This window comes from Electrophorus electricus, chromosome 4 (genome assembly GCF_013358815.1).
Source record: "Electrophorus electricus isolate fEleEle1 chromosome 4, fEleEle1.pri, whole genome shotgun sequence".
NCBI classification, from domain to species: Eukaryota; Metazoa; Chordata; class Actinopteri; order Gymnotiformes; family Gymnotidae; genus Electrophorus; species Electrophorus electricus.
Genome location: NC_049538.1, coordinates 2,556,685 through 2,574,184, shown reverse-complemented (window position 1 = coordinate 2,574,184; position 17,500 = coordinate 2,556,685). Strand labels below are relative to the sequence as shown.

General features: G+C 47.8%; 2 protein-coding genes across 2 annotated transcripts in view; one reads left to right on the top strand and one right to left on the bottom strand.

The window, feature by feature from the left end:
- The first annotated feature begins 2,830 nt into the window (after window positions 1-2,830).
- mmd (monocyte to macrophage differentiation-associated) lies at window positions 2,831-8,619 on the top strand. The gene is made up of 7 exons (XM_027031848.2): window positions 2,831-3,179; window positions 3,881-3,962; window positions 4,448-4,608; window positions 5,488-5,562; window positions 5,853-5,954; window positions 6,063-6,132; window positions 7,125-8,619. The coding sequence occupies exons 1-7, from the start codon at window positions 3,154-3,156 to the stop codon at window positions 7,308-7,310; spliced, it is 702 nt and encodes a 233-aa protein (XP_026887649.1). The 5' UTR covers window positions 2,831-3,153; the 3' UTR covers window positions 7,311-8,619.
- Window positions 8,620-10,160: 1,541 nt separating this feature from the next.
- The window catches only part of hlfa (HLF transcription factor, PAR bZIP family member a), a 13,018-nt gene continuing 5,678 nt past the window's right edge, over window positions 10,161-17,500 (bottom strand). Inside the window, exons 3-4 of the mRNA XM_027031847.2 lie at window positions 14,145-14,359; window positions 10,161-13,928 (exon numbers count right to left, since the gene is read on the bottom strand). Coding sequence (XP_026887648.1) covers window positions 13,713-13,928; window positions 14,145-14,359 — 431 coding nt within the window. The 3' untranslated portion in view covers window positions 10,161-13,712. The remainder of the gene's footprint in view (window positions 13,929-14,144; window positions 14,360-17,500) is intronic.

Here is a 17,500-nt window from a genome sequence, read left to right as displayed (position 1 = left end):
AACACAGCAGTTGTTTGGGGTAAAGTGTGGTGATCTCAGCTATCAGCCATACAAACCTTCTCCCTCAAATGTGCAACATCTATGTTACACTTGCTGTTCTCACCTTCTTTTGTGTGATGATATTGTGAACATAAAAAGATTTATGGTAATTTATGGTAATTTATGACAGTGAAAGACCTGTATCATTACACAGCTGCTACAAATGTCAGTGTGTGAGGTCTCTCTGAAATGGGAAAGACTACACTCAATAAACCAGGCCTGTTTTAGGTAACCTAATCAGATACATGGTGCAGTCTGTTTGTGGGTTAATACATTAACACTGGCGTGAATTGAAGAGGAACATAATATCTGTGACACATGTAGGAGCATGTGAATATTAGTGTCTCATTGAAGGTGAATGTAGTATTAGTGACACATTCAGGAACACCTTTAGCTGGGAGGACCTTGCAGTAACATGGTGGTTTTTAAGGTTGAAGAAATGAGAAGAATGAAAAAGTGGTGTGTCTCTCTCTCTCTCTCTCTCTCTCTCTCTCTCTCTCTCTCTCTCTCTCTCTCTCTCTCTCTCCCCCTCTCTCTCTCTCTCTCTCTCTCTCTCTCTCTCACACACACACACAATAGAAACCACTTGGCCATAGTTTGGCATCATAAACTGCACATATCAAGCCTTTCAAACACTGCTGTGAGCTGAACGACACGTGAACACACAGATAAGACAGAGGGAGGAAGAGGAGGATCGGTCTTCCTCCCACGGTCTTAGTGGAGCACACCGGCGCACTTTGACCTTTTCTGGGCTGCTGAGTTTGGCTGATGTTTACCCAATAGATCAGGCAGCCGCACGCAGGATTGAGAGCTGCAGTGGTGAAACCCGCCTGGCTGGCGTGGTTACTCGCGACTTTTCCTTCCAGATAGGGAAGAACAGAGCGATTACGCTCTGTCATATGCCAGGAATGCTGCAGGAATGGCTGGAGGATTTAATCTGACCAATGTTCAGCGTTCCACCTCCTTAATCTGACCAGTGTTCAGCGTTGCACCTCCTTAATCTGACCAGTGTTCAGCATTCCACCTCCTTAATCTGACCAGTGTTCAGCATTCCACCTCCTTAATCTGACCAGTGTTCAGCGTTCCACCTGCTTAATCTGACCAGTGTAAAGCGTTGCACCTCCTTAATCTAACCAGTGTTCAACGTTCCACCTCCTTAATCTGACCAGTGTTCAGCATTCTACCTCCTTAATCTGACCAGTGTTCAGCGTTCCACCTCCTTAATATGACCAGTGTTCAGCGTTCCACCTCCTTAATCTGACCAGTGTTCAGCGTTCCACCTCCTTAATCTGACCAGTGTTCAGCGTTCAGCGTTCCACGCCTGTGACAGCAGCCAGTACATATTCATTTAAAAGGATCCTCAGTTCTTGTGTTGTGGCGACGACAGATTTCAGATCTGTGGCACACCGAGTCCTCTGAATACAGTCTTCTGCATGCGGAGACAGGATCACTGTGTTGCACTGTGTGGACTCAGCCGCTATTGTGTGGGTTGGCTCTCCATTCTCGGGGCTCGATTTATTTATTTATTTTTTATCACATTGTAGTTTCTTTTTTGTTTCGTTGGACAATGTGCTGCATTCTTCTTATAATCCACTGACCTGGCAACTGTTTAAACCACAGACAATGGCAGTCGGGGTCAGCTGGTTTACTCCATCCAATGCCCACACAATGCCCCACATAAATTAATCCTCATCCTTCAGAACAGGACAGGCATGTAAGGATATAGGTTTAGGTCAATTGGTAAACAATTAGAGCTACTAGAGTTTTGGGGTGTTGCTCAGGCACTTGTTTTAGGGTTTACTGTCTGAACAAACGTTCACAACACTGCATCAATTTGACTTGAACAGGAATATTGTCTCTTATTCTCCATATCTCACACGCTCGCTATCTTACACCCTGTCACCAGTGTGAGCTGTCATTTGAGTTCACTGCAAATGTATCATGGACTCCAGATGCAGAGAAACAGAGAGAAAGGGAAGTACAAAGGGGGAGAGATAGATAGATATTTAAAGCTGGGAGGACCTTACAGTAACATGGTGGTTTTTAAGGTTGAAGAAATTAGAAGAATGAAAACGTGGTGGAGAGATAGATAGATATTTAAAGAGAGAGAGAGAGAGAGAGAGAGAGAGAGAGAGAGAGAGAGAGAGAGAGAGAGAGAGAGAGAGAGAAACAGAGATGGAGGCTTGGGTTAAGCAGAAACCCTAAGGTTCACCTAAAAAGCTTACATGACAGCATACACAACACCATATTCAGCACTCTTTCAAGTGGGAAGTGCTTTGTGTGTGTGTGTGTGTGTGTGTGTTTACATAGCTTCCTGAGGAATTCATAACGATTTTGTTCCTTATAGGCTAGCTGCCCCCTCATAAGGCACAAACATCTGGAAATACATACAAGTCCCGGGAAGAAGATAATTCGCTAGTGGGCCTACAGAACGAGGACTTAAAAGGAAAATTTATCAGCAAAGCTGGAAAGCTCTGAAAGCTGCAGATGATGCATTACCGGAGACGTAGCACGGGAACATACAGCTGCAGAGAGAAGAGCAGCGGTGTGAATGTTGGCGGGTAACCAAATTAAACAGGTACGGCACGTCTTCTCACGTTCGTCCCGCCCTCAGGTAGAACGTCATGGAAGCATCTCGGAAAAATACAATGGCGGCCCATCAACCTCAACACTGATTGGTGAGACACGTCGGTTTTAATTTACAGGAGCCGTGTGATTGGCTGTTGTAACCGTCACTCAAGAAAGCAATTATAAATGCAGTTCGCGCCGCCGGGGTTATCGTGGTTCAGGGTCGGGACCGAGCCGTATGGCTGGTGTCGAGGTGCCGCTTCAGCGCCGGTGTGTACGCGGCTTGCTGGCTATATCCCAGCCGCTTTCCGCCGTACTTAACTATGGTGCGTTTCAAACCGCACCTCTGTGGTAACTGAATGCGGTGCAAAGATTGTTTTTAGGACGACGTCCGTAGCCCTGACGGGTTCATGTGGCTGACTGGCTCACGAGCTAGCCGCTTTCATTTAAACTGGCTTGGAATTGTTTTCCGTTTAATTTAAATTATAGCAAGCTAGCTGGCTGAGAATTTGTTTCGGCTTGTTTTTTCACTTCGAAATCTTTGAGATGAAGAGAGTAAATAGTTTTCAAAGGTGAGTGACATCTAACTTGTCTATGTAAATGTATTTTAGCCTGCCAGAGTTAATAGTGGAGGTTGGGATAGCCAGTTAACCTGACTAGTGTACAATCGCTTAACCCCTTTAGCCTAGCACACCTAGCTAGCTTCTCATTATCAATAACTCCATAAGCGTCAGGTCGCCGGTTTAATGCACCCAGTACTGAAGCTGACCGAGCAGGTAACGGATGTCTAAATGAAGAGAGTAAAAATGATCTCTTCAAGCTAAATGATCCCTTCAGCAGCTAATCGGCTAACTAACCTACAGATGTTCACGAGACAGCGCACCACTGGAATACCACCATATTTGTCGCCTTTCACCAGAGTGGCGGCTCTTCTCGTTTTGATCAAATTGCATCTTTGTCGGTATTCGTGCAGCAAACGAACTGCGAAATCTTAACGGGGAGAACTTGAATGTTTTTTTTTTTTTTGCACGTTAATGTGTGATTGGCCTTGGCCGAATATCCTAGCTGAGCCCACACAAAGAGGGCGCAGGATGTCCGTGACCTCCATCTGCAGCATTAGAGTTGCTCTACACACGCTTCTAACCCCTAATGGCGATCCTCCGAGAGCTGGCCTCTTCGGGCCTAATTCTGCACCTAACGGTTGATTTGTTGCCTTTTTTGATTGTTTTTATTTATTTTTATTTATTTATTTATTTATTTATTTTACCACCAGGTTCATGAATAGCAGAGCGTCTGCTAACTGCCGCTATCAGCCTACGTGCTACGAACACGCCGCCAACTGCTACACGCACGCGGTAAGATCACGGGCTCAACGTCTGTCTGCGAGACGCACGAGGCGACGGGTTATGTTGGACAGCCGACATGTTGCAGTGCGTCGTTATTCATGTTTGCAACCTCGGCGCGAAGCATTAACGTGACACATAACATGCGGCTGTGGCGCTTGTTCGGCGCAGAGCGCATCGCCGCCTTTGCTCGTGCTTATTGTGCCTCAGGCGGAGACGCTGTGCATCGTTTGCCATATAGTGAACCCCTGCACGAAGTCTTGAGAGATGCGGATAACACTAGAGCTATATCGTTGCGGGGAGCCGCATTGCTGAGGTGGTAGTTCATTAAGGAACCATTAAGTGATGTTAAGGGAAGCCTTCCTCCAACAATGCTGAAGTGTGGGCAGTAGCTGCCAACTTCAGTTCAACTGGGAACCCCAACATGGAATTGGCTGTTTGCAGCTTTAGGGGAACTACTCCTTACTGAGGATTTGTGTGTGTGTGTGCATGCGCAGCTCCTGATTGTGCCTGCGTTTGTGGGCATGGCTCTGCTTCACCGGCTGTCAGATAACGGCTGGGAGAGGATCACAGCGTGGGTGTACGGCATGGGTCTGTGTGGACTCTTCCTCGTCTCCACCACCTTCCACATCATCTCATGGAAAAAGAGTCACATGAGGTCAGGCGGACCCCAGCAGGGCGTGGGAGGGTGGGTCTGCGGGTCGATCTACTTGATTAACTCTGTTTTGATGAAATCTGGGTGCTGCACCAGTGTGCATGTATAGCAGTCAGACATAATTACACATGCACACAGATGCCAGTGCAGATCTTGTAGAACACCCCTGAGGGAACAAGTGGGGAGGGAAAGGAGAATGGAGGGATGGGCGAACAGATTGATGAATCTGTCAGGGATGCGAAACATTTCAGAAGGCCATTGTTTCAAAAGTCTCTCCAGCCAATAACTTTGCATTTTCACAAGAACATGATCAGATATTATGCATATGTAGCCTACTGTGAACTGATTCTATTTGGATGCCATCCATGATTTAAAAGCTATTGAATTTGGTTTATAAAATTTGACAATGTAAGTAGGCCTTCAAGTAACCCACTAAAGAACAGTCACTGCACGGCCCTCTCCTACACTCCTCCCTATGTTTGTGTGTGCATCTGTTGCCACACCCCTCCTGTGTCACACCTGGGCCTTGTGATCGCCGTTGACATGTATATGTAAGGTCTTCTTTAATTGTTTGTTGTTTAACCTGGTGTACACTGTGGGTTCACCTGCCCTGTAGTTTTCTTGTACTTAAACCTGTTTATTGCTTGTATTTTGTTTCATGTTCAGTGTTCCACATATTTTGGTTAGTTTAGTTTCTCATTTAATAAATGTTTGTTTCGTCACACCTTGCCTCTGCATCCTGCCTCGCCTCCCACAATACAAACATTACCTGATGAGATGGGGGGAAAAAAATGATACCAAGCTGCCAGCTAATCTCTGACTAGACTGTCTATCTCCTAAGAATGGTGTGTTAAGACGACTGTGTTCATCTCCTGTCTTCAGGACCATGGAGCACTGTTTTCACATGTGTGACAGGATTGTCATCTACTTCTTCATTGCAGCCTCCTATGCACCATGGTGAGCAGCTCAAATCTGAGCAATTGTGCACGCACACATTCAAATCTGATCAAAGGTTAGAAAAGAGTACAGAAGGCCTCTCTTTTTCTGAGCCGAGTATGGTGGTGGGGGGTGACGGGACTAATGTGTACAGATGGTGAAGTGACTAGAATGTCACTGTGTACAAGACTCAAGAAGTAATTTAAAACGTGTGACTAGTGTAGATGAGCAGTCTGAATGTATACTAAATGTGTGAACAAAGAAGCATTGGACTTTGTGGGATGCTGCTGTGAAGATCATGTGTCTTGTAGGTTAAACCTGAGGGAGCTGGGTCCTCTTGCCTCTCACATGCGCTGGTTCATATGGCTAATGGCTGTGGCAGGAACCGTGTACGTCTTCAATTACCATGAAAAGTAGGCCTACACGCCTCCCTCACCTTCACTTTCAGTTGAGCAGAGTGGCCCACCCTTCCTGCTCAGTGGTACGTGCTGATTGGCTGCTGCGGTATCCTCTCATTGCAGGTATAAACTGGTAGAGCTGGCCTTCTACATGATGATGGGATTTTCTCCAGCTCTGGTGGTGACCTCGATGGTAGGTGTCAACTCTAAACAGCTCTTTTGGTTTCTGCTTACCTGCCCTGAAGTGTCATGCAGGTGATGCAGGAAGTTTCCCCCAGTTTAGCACTCAACCCCCTCCAAAAAGTGTAGTGTATGAAAGGAAACCAAGCAGCTGATTGGTTGTTTGGGCAGAAAGTGAAAGTGCTGTGCAGAAGTACATTAAGATGCTGGAGACTAGTGTAACTAGTGATTCAACAGGAAGGAAGCCTCAGGTTCATGTTCAGGCAGGTAGAGCTCACATTTCAGGGAATGTTTTTGTTGGTGGATACAGAGGTTGTTTAGTCTTGCCTGCTGTTTTGGAGCGCTTAAGACACCAGATCCTGGGTGTGGTGTCCAACGGCCTGGATTTGGATCCTGCTGTTGTCACTGACCCCAGCAAACGATTATCCAGTGTGATGCCTTCCAAAAATAAAGGACTGAGGATGTTCCCTCTTGTGTATGGCTGGTGTCCATTTACAAACATGCTGTCAGATGTCAGGCAGGCAGATGGGACTTTCACTCAAGAACAATTGCTTTGCATGCTGGGAATCTGTTTGCATATTTAATGAGCTAATCACCGGTGTGACAGGGTGCCTCGCTGCACCTGCTCGTTAAGGTCAGGGTACTGAAATGGCACACCTGGAGTTCACTGTAGCAACAAGGTCCCTCTGCTTTACTCAGACAACTGTAAGCAGTGTTTCCTGTGGTTTATTTCTGACATATTCCAACCCATTTGTGGGCAATTAACCATCAGCCTGAGCTGCAGCCTGCAATGCCCTCTAGTGGCTGAGGGTTGAAAGTGTAGTTCATCTAGAACGTTGGCTGGCAGTGGACTTTTTTTTTATTATTTTTTTTATTTTTTATTTTTTCTCCCCTCCCCCCTTTTATCTCTAGTGTTTCCAGTGTGATTGGCTTCAATGGAGTTTCCAGAACTTGGTGCTGGAGTTGAGGGCTAACTCATCTCCCTCTGTCCCTCTCTCTGTGCAGAGTAACACAGAGGGACTGTACGAGTTGGCTTGCGGGGGGCTGATCTACTGTATGGGGGTGGTGTTCTTCAAGGCTGACGGTGTTATCCCCTTCGCCCATGCCATCTGGCATGTGTTTGTGGCCCTGGCAGCAGCTGTACACTACTATGCCATCTGGAAGTACCTCTACCGGAGCTCCTCCCACTGAAGCCTGACCCTGCCCTGTCACCATCCCATCACACACATGCACACTCCTCTCTGCCTCGTCCTTCCTTGTCTGCAGAAGGAAAGGTCTTTCTGCTGGCACTGTTTTCTCCACATTGTCACCTGCAGGGAGTGCACACCAGCTACTCATGTTTACGAATATGACCATGTATCGTTTACTGTTTTCTACCCAGCCAGAGAACAGTACCATGTGTGATGTTACATATACCTCCACCTGCCGCATCAAGTGGCTTTCACAAATCACATTTCTATAACCGTGAAAGTGAAACTTTTTTTTTTTGTTTTTTTTTGTTTTTTTTTTTTCCCTTTCCCATTTTGACCAGTAATTTCTGCACAATAGCCAAGTGCAAACTGAACCAGCTGGACACTTCTGTACTGTCTTTGATAGTGTGTGTTTTCTAACACTTTTACTGTTGTCCTTGGAACAATCCTATACATGTTCCATTTTCAGCTGTTGAGTTTAAACAGGTTGAACTGTCAGTTTATGCACCACTGAAACAGGAACCATTAATGTAGAGTTCCTCAAGTAAGAACATTTGTTCCACATTTTCATACATCCTGTACTTTCCATGACAGTTTTTGGATGAGATCGTTGCAATGTATTGCAGTATTTTGAGTGTTATTTAAAAGTGCGCTTTTCCACAAACAAAAGCACTTTTCTAACAAAGAACCACTTATATTTGATACTGGACGTTTCATTTTTTCCTCGTAGTGTGTCCGCTAGCTAAACAAAGTTAACCCGGAGTATCTGCAAGGAATCTGTACCAGAATGTCAAGGCATCTGCTCCAGAGCAGCCGTACGGTCTGCAACATTAGCAAAAGTCTCTACGAACACCTTGGGCAAACAACCCTAGTGGTGGTGTGATGCTGTTGCACTCCAGTGTTCACCCAAAGTAGGCTGCTTGGTGAAGCTTCAGGTTGTCGCAGTGCGACGGTGAGCATCGTGCTGTCTTTTGGACAGTCCAGTCTAGCGCAGGTAGCTGGCTCTTTGGACACTGCGGCTGGTTTTCGCATAGCTATGCAGAGACTGCTGTTTTAGTACTGCTTGATCTCTGACGAGGTCGTCAGGGAATGTGGAACGCGTTTACACAATATTTGTTCCTTTTTCTGCCCTCGGTGGAAGGTGAGCTATGAAAAGCACTCATACTGTTCTAATGAACGGGGAACAGAGAAGCAAAATGACCACTTTTGGACTGCATTTCCTATTATATTTGAAATTTAGAATCATGGGGAAATGGAGTACTTTGAAATTAGTTGCGTGCTTTCAGTGTTTCATTGCAAGAAGGCCTGTTTTTTTTTTTTTTTTTTTTTAAATTTGATTCCACATGTGCATTGCTGCATATCTGGTCCTTTGTTCCATTGCTTTGATTGGCAGTACGACTGCCTGTAAATCTTCAGCATGCTTTAAATGAGTACCTCCAATGGCTTGGCCATTTCACTTGGAGGTAATGATTGCTCAAATCATGTGAGTGGTTTATCATTTTAAACTGTATGAACAAAACTGATCTTGGATCTAATGAAGATCTCTTAGATCAAGACAAGACACATCCACTGACTTTATTGTAACATTTATTCATTCATGTTCTGTCATGTGATGTTGGTAATGGGTTTTGTAAGGGACTGAGAGCCCTGCTCCTGAGACCTCTGGATCTCCTCAACCAACTGGTGTTTCGTGCTGTATGTTTTTGTCTGATTCCTAACGGGTTTCTGAAGTATTAAAGAGTTTCAAATTTAATGCACTGTTGTCTGTTGTACATTAACTCAAGCAGATGGAAATGGAATAAAAGCATGTTTGAACAGATGTTGACACTTGGGTTTACTGAGGACAAACTGTGAATTGAATCTTTATTTTTAAAATATTGAGTATGCAAATAACACCACAAACCCATATCAGAAGTGAAGTCCATGACAAGGCACTGATGTCATCACTGCTTATGCCCGCGTGTGTGCACACAGCAGGAATGTCACATGTGTATGATGAACACACAAGCATGTTTATCATACATGTATGACTTTCACAGCAGTATAAAGGTCCTGTTGTGTGTGGCTGTATGTTTGTAGGCCTGTGGTTCTTTCTGCCAGTACTGGGAGGTCTGGCTCTGTTGATGTGCTTCATAAATGCCCAGTTCTAAAGATGTTTAGCTGAGGGCTCCTGCTCAAACGTTCTGGAGCTCAGTCTATGACATAGGATCCCACTGATAATATTGCAGTGATGTTTACACTGTTCTGGTCTACAGTTGGCTAAGGAAAACCCATCTAGCTAAACCTGATCTTTTCTCATTGTGCTCTGGTGTGCTGAGAGAAACACGACACAGTGCTGGCTTCCTGCTTCAGAATCGGCTCTGTCAGTAAACGTCATTTGGAGAAGCCAAGTGAATGCCTTTTAAAATCAGGAAGTACAACACTATTCAATATTGCCTTTCTCACCACAGCAAAATATTAAAATGGGGGGGAAGAAAGTTTTCAATTTCTGTTGGTTTCAGAGAGGTTCATAACTTCATAAAGGGGCAGTTCGACCAGTCCAGACTCTCCTGGGCATTTACTGTTGAGCCCATGTCTGTTCTTTGAAGTGTGATGCAATTCAGCATACTTTTCAGCAGATCAGATGGGAGGACACTTCTGGTATATTTCTGGTAAACATGCGGTTCTTGTCCAAACTTTCCAGTGCAACAGGATTCAGGTAGCCAGGTGAGTTCAGCCAACCAGCACTCTCCTTTGATTAGCATGATTAGCTGTATTGGTGTTTTGTTAAACCTTCCACTTAGAAACATGCAAAACTAAGCAACTGAACATCTAATGTCATTGGGTGACACTGCAGGAACAAGGGACAGCGTGAGAGAGACTGAGTTTATTAGACACTGAAGTTACAGTGAGACATCAGGAGGAGGCCGCAGACAAGAGCAAAAAAAGACGTCAGACTTCTGCTTCAAACACAGAAGATTAAAACACACCTCGAAATCAGTCGCCTGCTCTCCTCTAAAAGTCGTTTGGTGTTGCCATCAGTACAGAGGTACCAAGCCTACAGCAATGATTTTAGTAAAAATTATACGGTCCAATTTCTCCACCAGCACTGTGGCCCTGTGTTGACATCATGCTGTCAGCATTCCCGGCCGTCCCTTAACTGGACAAGAACGCTGTCGTTTTATTCAACATGTCTGAGTCCCCTAAAATCTGTAAGGAGGGGGTAGGTCTAGGTCTGAACCTGTGTGCAGAATGAGAGGGAATGAGATGGGATGACTGACTGGAACAGCCCATGTTGTTCAAGGCACTGACAGACTCAGGCTTGTAGACGTTGCCTCCGTTTGTGAGTGAGGTAGCCCAGCTGAGCTCAAACCGCTAGTCTACTTCCGGAGATCATACCGGCATTCCTATCCTGAGAGAACGCTAGTCACGTCCACGCTAATCTCCAAGCCAAGGACACAGATGTCAACCACCCACAATTCCTGGGGACGAGGAGCTGGTAATTAACTACAGGGGGGACTTTCAGAAGCTCATAGTGGCTTCTTCCTGGCTTTATTTTTATTTTGTACAGACTATACACAGATAGCTTGGACACATACTCCTTTACATATAGTTCAGTCATCCCAGTCAGTCCAAAGTTCAACAAAACAAATACCAACAACAAAATTACAGGAAATGACAGTATAAGATGAAAAAAAAAAATAATAAAAGGGAATAAAACATGCCACAAAATGGCTACTCTGCCCTGCTAATTCCAGACAGAATGAAAAAAACCTCAAATCTAAAGTTGTGCACAGCTTAACTTTGGCCTGAACTAAGAGGTACGCCTTCAGACACCCACCGCGTGTGCGACGCAGAAATCCTGCCCACTCAGAATGAACGATATCCCAGCACTCTCTGACGAGAGTCGAGGGGTGAGAGGGAAAGACACTGCATCATTCAAACAAGAGCATGGAATCACTAGGCTACAGTGCAAACTAAGTCATTAGAACCACACTTCAGTGTGGTCACAAGTGAGGGTCTGCCAGCATTATCCTGACACCTGGTGGTGACGTTGGGAACTGCACCTCTTGTACTCCATGGGAAGATGTTAAGCGAGATGAGAAAATGGGTGTCTTTGTATGCATGTCTTTGTATCTTTATAAGATGAGGGCACTTGGAAAAAATCCTATCCATGAAAGACTATGTCCGTACAGGAAGAGAGGAGGAGTGTCACTTTTAATGCCCAAATGCGTCACAGTTCTGGGCCGGGGCCGGATCAGGAACCTCGGCACGTGGAGGGCGGGTGTAGGACTCTCAGGACTGGGCCGTGCATGAGTCCCACCTGGGCCGAGAGGAAGGAAAACCCATGGCAGATCTCAGAGCCTCCAGGGCCTGATGACCATGGAGACCCTGAATTAGCAGAACAAGTCCCCCGCACTCAAACACAGTGGAGAGGGAGACCCTGGATTAGCAGACGCACTTTTAGAAGTTTAATACAACTCCTAGCTCACTTCAATCGTTACAGAACTCACAAATATATCATGTATGTGTCATAACTTAGCAAAACACTATCTCACTTAACTCTGAGTAATAGATATAGAGTTTATATTATATATATACTTTTATATATTCTGTTTAGTCTCTAGTAGGTCTACCATCCTGAATTTCTTGTGCCTTGTAAATACGTAGCCAGTATAATAAAAATACCATACAAAAGGAACAGCTTGGATCTAGAGCAGATTCTTATAAACATTACATCTCTGTTTAACCAATATAATTTTTTTTCCTGTGTGCTGCACGTTTTGGTCTGTCGTAAACAAACTGAGTTAAACGTAGTATTACAGACAATACCATCTTACTGGCGCAGTTAAAAAAAAAAAAAAAAACACACCAACACACCTTATACATTCAGAATATACAAACAGCCATCGGAGGGGGGGGGGGTCGTCAGGCTTAATTTACAACAGGACCACTGATCTGCAGGTGAAGAGTTCAAAACAAACAAACGCTGCCATCCTCAATGTATGTTAGGAGAAGAAATAACAAACACTACCCCCAAACACATCATAAAAGGGTCATGTACAGGGCCTGGGCTTGTTCTGAAGCAGGAACCATGCCGAGAAATCCAAGAGAAGAAAGCAGGAAACTCCATCGACACAGAAAATGAGATCATCAACAGTTCTAATAAGATTTATAGTAATTCATGGTTGAATATTTCCAAAATATTTTTTTTTCCATTAAAAAAAATCCATAAATAGATCAGGCAGATTCTAATAATGAAGGTAAAAACATTGCACCAGATAAGATTGTGAAAGACGCTTTAGTGCAGGTTGTTAGCAGAGAGAGAAAGAGAGAGAGAGAGACATATCAGGACTAGCACAGGTGCCCTGCTGCCTGGTTTAAATCTGGTTCCACCCAAACAATATGGCAACTAGGTTTAACGTGTGGGTGGACAGACCAGGGATGTAGGGTTCATCTCAGCTCTGGGGGGGACACACACAGACACACCACTCACACCACCCAAGCTAACACATAATAAGAGTAGTGTGAGCAGGAATTATTGAGGGGACACATCCCTCCTAGCCCCTCAGCCCCCCCATCTCTAAAATCTACCACTGTCCCCCCTCCCACACACAAACCGACCACTGAACAAAAAACATCCACCTGCCTCATTGACTGTGTGTGTGCTCCCACAGGGATTAACCAGACGCAGCAAAGGGAACGGACGAGAGACGAGAGGGCGCCAGATCCTCACATACCCAGTACGTGCTTTAAAAGTTATTGCTCTGTGATGATGACGATGGTGAAGACTGAGACTCTGAGATCAGGTAGAAGACAGAGAGAGGCGTGATTGAGCTATTGGTAGGTGTTATTTACACCACGTGGACATCAGACCGTGACAGAGAGAGAAAGAAAGAAAGAGGTGATGAGTTTGGACATGAGAGGGTTCACAATCCAACTAAAACACAACACTAAACACACCTGTAGCATTAAAACTGCTTCACCTCCACTGGACCGAACTAACCGACTGGAGCAAGAGAGCCAAACTGACCAGTCTCTACCAGAAAGAGTTGAGCAGAGAGAGAGTTGTGTTAGCATTAAGGTAGCATAAAGCATCACAGGAATAAAAAAAAAAAAAAAGGAACACGCAATAACCCTCAAACAAAAAGGACAGAGAACTACGTCTCCAAAGCCCGACACGCACCCCAGTGGGACCACGGACCAGACAGGAAGTAACAAAGCTAGAGTAAAAACATCAGTATGAGGATTCAGACTGGGATTGGTAAAGAGCAGGAGGAGGCCTGGTGCACAGGCACACAAGTCCTTAGTACAGCTAGGCCCCGGGGCACGACTCCTGGGGGAGCTTTGGGGGAGGGTGGGGGCGTGGCTCTCCCGGGAGGCATGGCTTTGAGGGGTGTGGTTTGGGGTGTGGGGGGGCCATTCACAGGGTCCCGTGCCGCGCCTCGTATTTGGCCAGGACGTTCTTGCAGCGCCCCAGTTCCTTGCGCAAGTCGGCCACCTCCAGCCGGAGGGCGGCGTTCTCCTTCTCCAAGAAGGAGGCGCGGATGGCAATCTGGTTCTCCTTCAGACGCCGTGCGTCTCGGGAACGCTTGGCCGCCACGTTGTTCTTCCTGCGGCGTGCCCAGTACTTATCATCCTGCCAGAGAGAGAAAGAGAGAGAGAGAGAGGGAGAGAGGGAGGGAGGAGAGAGAGTGTGGATGCGAGTGGCTGCCTGTGCTGTGGTCACTGCCTGAACCATGCGAGTGGCTCAGAGATCCCACCCACCCACGCACCACCACTGGACACACACACACACAGTCCCATGGGGAGCAGTGGCGTGCCCATCCCGAGGAGGAAGAGGAGGGTCACTCACCTTCATGTCGTCCGGGATGAAGACTTTGCGAGCCTTCTTGATCATGGGTTGTGGTTTCAGCTCCTCCGCAGTGAACTTGCGCTTTCGCGGGTCGAACATCTCCTGGCCCGGCACGCTGGACAGCGCCAAGTCGGCCGGGTCTGGCTCGTAGCTGACCGGAACCTGGATGGACTCTGGGTCAATGGGACTGGGCGTGTTCCGAGTTGATGGCAGAACTGGGGGGGCAGCAAAGGAAATACAATGTGACCTCGGAATATTTAAACAAGGAAGATATATAGAGAACAAGGAAGGGCATTACAGTAGCACCATAAAACCAGAGGCTTTGTTGACATGTGCCCCATTAATTAGTGATGAGGGGTAACACTGAGGGGTAACACTGACTCCAGGCCGGCCTCTTCTTTTATAAATTAACTTTTTTATTAGATGATTAATTAATTTTAAATGTCAAAATAAATCAAATGAAAATACATAACACCAATAACATGTTCATTTTACAGTAAAATCCCACGGGGGCCATAACGTCTCCTTTTGCCCTGATTAAAAAATCAAACCCACTCCAACTATTGCAAAGGAGGATTAAAGGATTGTGCAATTGCACATGATGACCACCAGGTGGCATATGGTTCCATAAAATGGTCGCTCATTAAATATTCAACATGACCAGGGCAGTGTGTATACACGTGCACAGTAGGTCTGCAAACAAGCACAAGTGTGCACAAGCATGCATGCACATGCACACACATGCACACAGCTGGAGAGTGCCCTCCCATCCCTTTCACTCGTGTGTGCCTGTGTGTCTGTGTGCATATGTGCGCATGCGTACTTCATTAAAAAGGGATCATACAGCCTAATTAAAACTCCTGTATTAAAGCCTTTCAGCACAAGACAAGCTGTGTGTGTGTGTGTGTGTGTGTGTGTGTGTGTGTGTGTGTGTGTGTGTGAGAGAGCGAGAGAGAGAAGAGAAGAGAGCACAGGTAAACAAGTTGAGTGTGTTGACAGGAAGTGGTACACATTTGAGCGAGGATGGGATATCATGGTAGCATGTTGGGCGGGTCCCCACTTTAGTAATGGTGCACTGGGTTTTCAGCTACATGTACTGGTGTGTGATTATCAAATGACCAGTGTTCCCACAGTACATCTGTTCATCTGGGTGTGTGCTGTGTGTGTGCGTGTCTGTTGTGTGCACACATACGTGTGCGTCTGTGTGTGCACATACGTGGACATATGTTTGTTCCTAAACAAAATATTGAAGTTGCAACTGCTGTGTGCTAGTTAAACTCTGTGTGTGTGTGAGAGAGAGATAGAGAGAGTGTGTGTGGTAAACACAAACAGTCTCTCCCAAACTGAAGCCTTATTTTAAGCTGGAGAACATTCTCTCCTCACGAGATCATTTCCTGTTCCCTGGACTGAGGGTGGAACTGGGATTGGATCTGCCCCATTCGATCATCCAGTCACCTCTCACAAAGCCCACCCTCACTCACTCTCCCACTCACTCTCCCACTCCCTCTCCTCCTTCCCTCCCCTCCATCTCTCTCCCCCTCCTCTCTCCTCCTCCCTCCCTCCCTCCCTCCCTCCCTCTCCTCTCCTCTCCTCTCCTCTCCCTCTCTCCCACTTCCTCCCCCTCCTTCTCTCCCTCCTCCCCCTCTCTCTTCCTCCCTCCCTCCCTCCCCTCTCCTCCCTCTCTCCCTCCCCTCCTCCATCTCTCCCTCCCTCCCTCCCCTCTCCTCCCCTCCTCTCTCTCATCCCTCCCTCTCCTCTCCCTCTCTCCCACTTCCTCCCCCTCCTTCTCTCCCTCCCCTCTCCTCCCCCTCCTCTCTCTCATCCCTCCCTCTCCTCTCCCTCCTCTCTCTCATCCTCCCTCTCCTCTCCTCTCCCTCTCTCCCACTTCCTCCCCCTCCCTCTCTCCCTCCCCTCTCCTCTCTCTCATCCCTCCCTCTCCTCTCCCTCCTCTCTCCCTCCCCTCTCCTCTCTCTCATCCCTCCCTCTCCTCTCCCTCCTCTCTCTCATCCCTCCCTCTCCTCTCCCTCTCTCCCACTTCCTCCCCCTCCTCTCTCTCATCCCTCCCTCCCTCCCTCCCTCTCTCCCTCCCCTCTCCTCTCTCTCATCCCTCCCTCTCCTCTCCCTCCTCTCTCCCTCCCTCTCCTCTCTCTCATCCCTCCCTCTCCTCTCCTCCTCTCTCTCATCCCTCCCTCTCCTCTCCTCTCCCTCTCTCCCACTTCCTCCCCCTCCCTCTCCATCCCTCCTCTCCTCTCCTCTCCCTCTCTCCCACTTCCTCCCCCTCCTTCTCTCCCTCCCCTCTCCTCTCTCTCATCCCTCCCTCTCCTCTCCCTCCTCTCTCCCTCCCCTCTCCTCTCTCTCATCCCTCCTCTCCTCTCCTCCTCTCTCTCATCCCTCCCTCTCCTCTCCCTCTCTCCCACTTCCTCCCCCTCCTCCATCTCTCCCTCCCTCCCTCCCTCCCTCCCTCTCTCCCTCCCCTCTCCTCTCTCTCATCCCTCCCTCTCCTCTCCCTCCTCTCTCCCTCCCCTCTCCTCTCTCTCATCCCTCCCTCTCCTCTCCCTCCTCTCTCTCATCCCTCCTCTCCTCTCCTCTCCCTCTCTCCCACTTCCTCCCCCTCCCTCTCCCCTCCTCCATCTCTCCCTCCCTCCCTCTCATCCCTCCCTCTCCTCTCCCTCCTCTCTCTCATCCCTCCCTCTCCTCTCCCTCTCTCCCACTTCCTCCCCCTCCCTCTCCTCCATCTCCTCCCTCCCCTCTCCTCCCCTCCTCTCTCATCCCTCCCTCTCCTCTCCTCTCCCTCTCTCCCACTTCCTCCCCCTCCCTCTCCCCTCCTCCATCTCTCCCTCCCTCCCCTCTCCTCCCTCCCCTCTTCCCTCCCCTCTCCTCCCTCCCTCCCCTCTCTCTCATCCCTCCCTCTCCTCTCCTCTCCCTCTCTCCACTTCCTCCCCCTCCTTCTCTCCCTCCCTCCCTCCATCTCTCCCTCCTCCCCCTCTCCCTCCTCTCTCTCATCCCTCCCTCTCCTCTCCTCTCCCACTTCCTCCCCCTCCCTCTCCCCTCCTCCATCTCTCCCTCCCTCCCTCCCTCTCTCCCTCCCCTCTCATCCCTCCCTCTCCTCTCCCTCCTCTCTCTCATCCCTCCCTCTCCTCTCCTCTCCTCTCTCCCACTTCCTCCCCCTCCTCTCTCCCCTCCTCCATCTCTCCCTCCCTCTCTCCCTCCCCTCTCCTCCCCTCCTCTCTCATCCCTCCCTCTCTCTCATCCCTCCCTCTCCCACTTCCTCCCCCTCCCTCTCCCCTCCTCCATCTCTCCCTCCCTCCCCTCTCCCTCCCCTCTCCTCCCTCCCTCCCCCCCTCCCTCCATCTCTC

Bases quoted from the DNA above. Each gene is read 5' to 3' on its own strand.
- mmd (XM_027031848.2), top strand. From the start codon at position 3,154: ATGAAGAGAGTAAATAGTTTTCAAAG. The intron at 3,180-3,880 runs GTGAGTGACATC...TTTTACCACCAG, and splicing joins AGAGTAAATAGTTTTCAAAG to GTTCATGAATAGCAGAGCGT. The intron at 5,955-6,062 runs GTAGGCCTACAC...CTCTCATTGCAG, and splicing joins GTCTTCAATTACCATGAAAA to GTATAAACTGGTAGAGCTGG.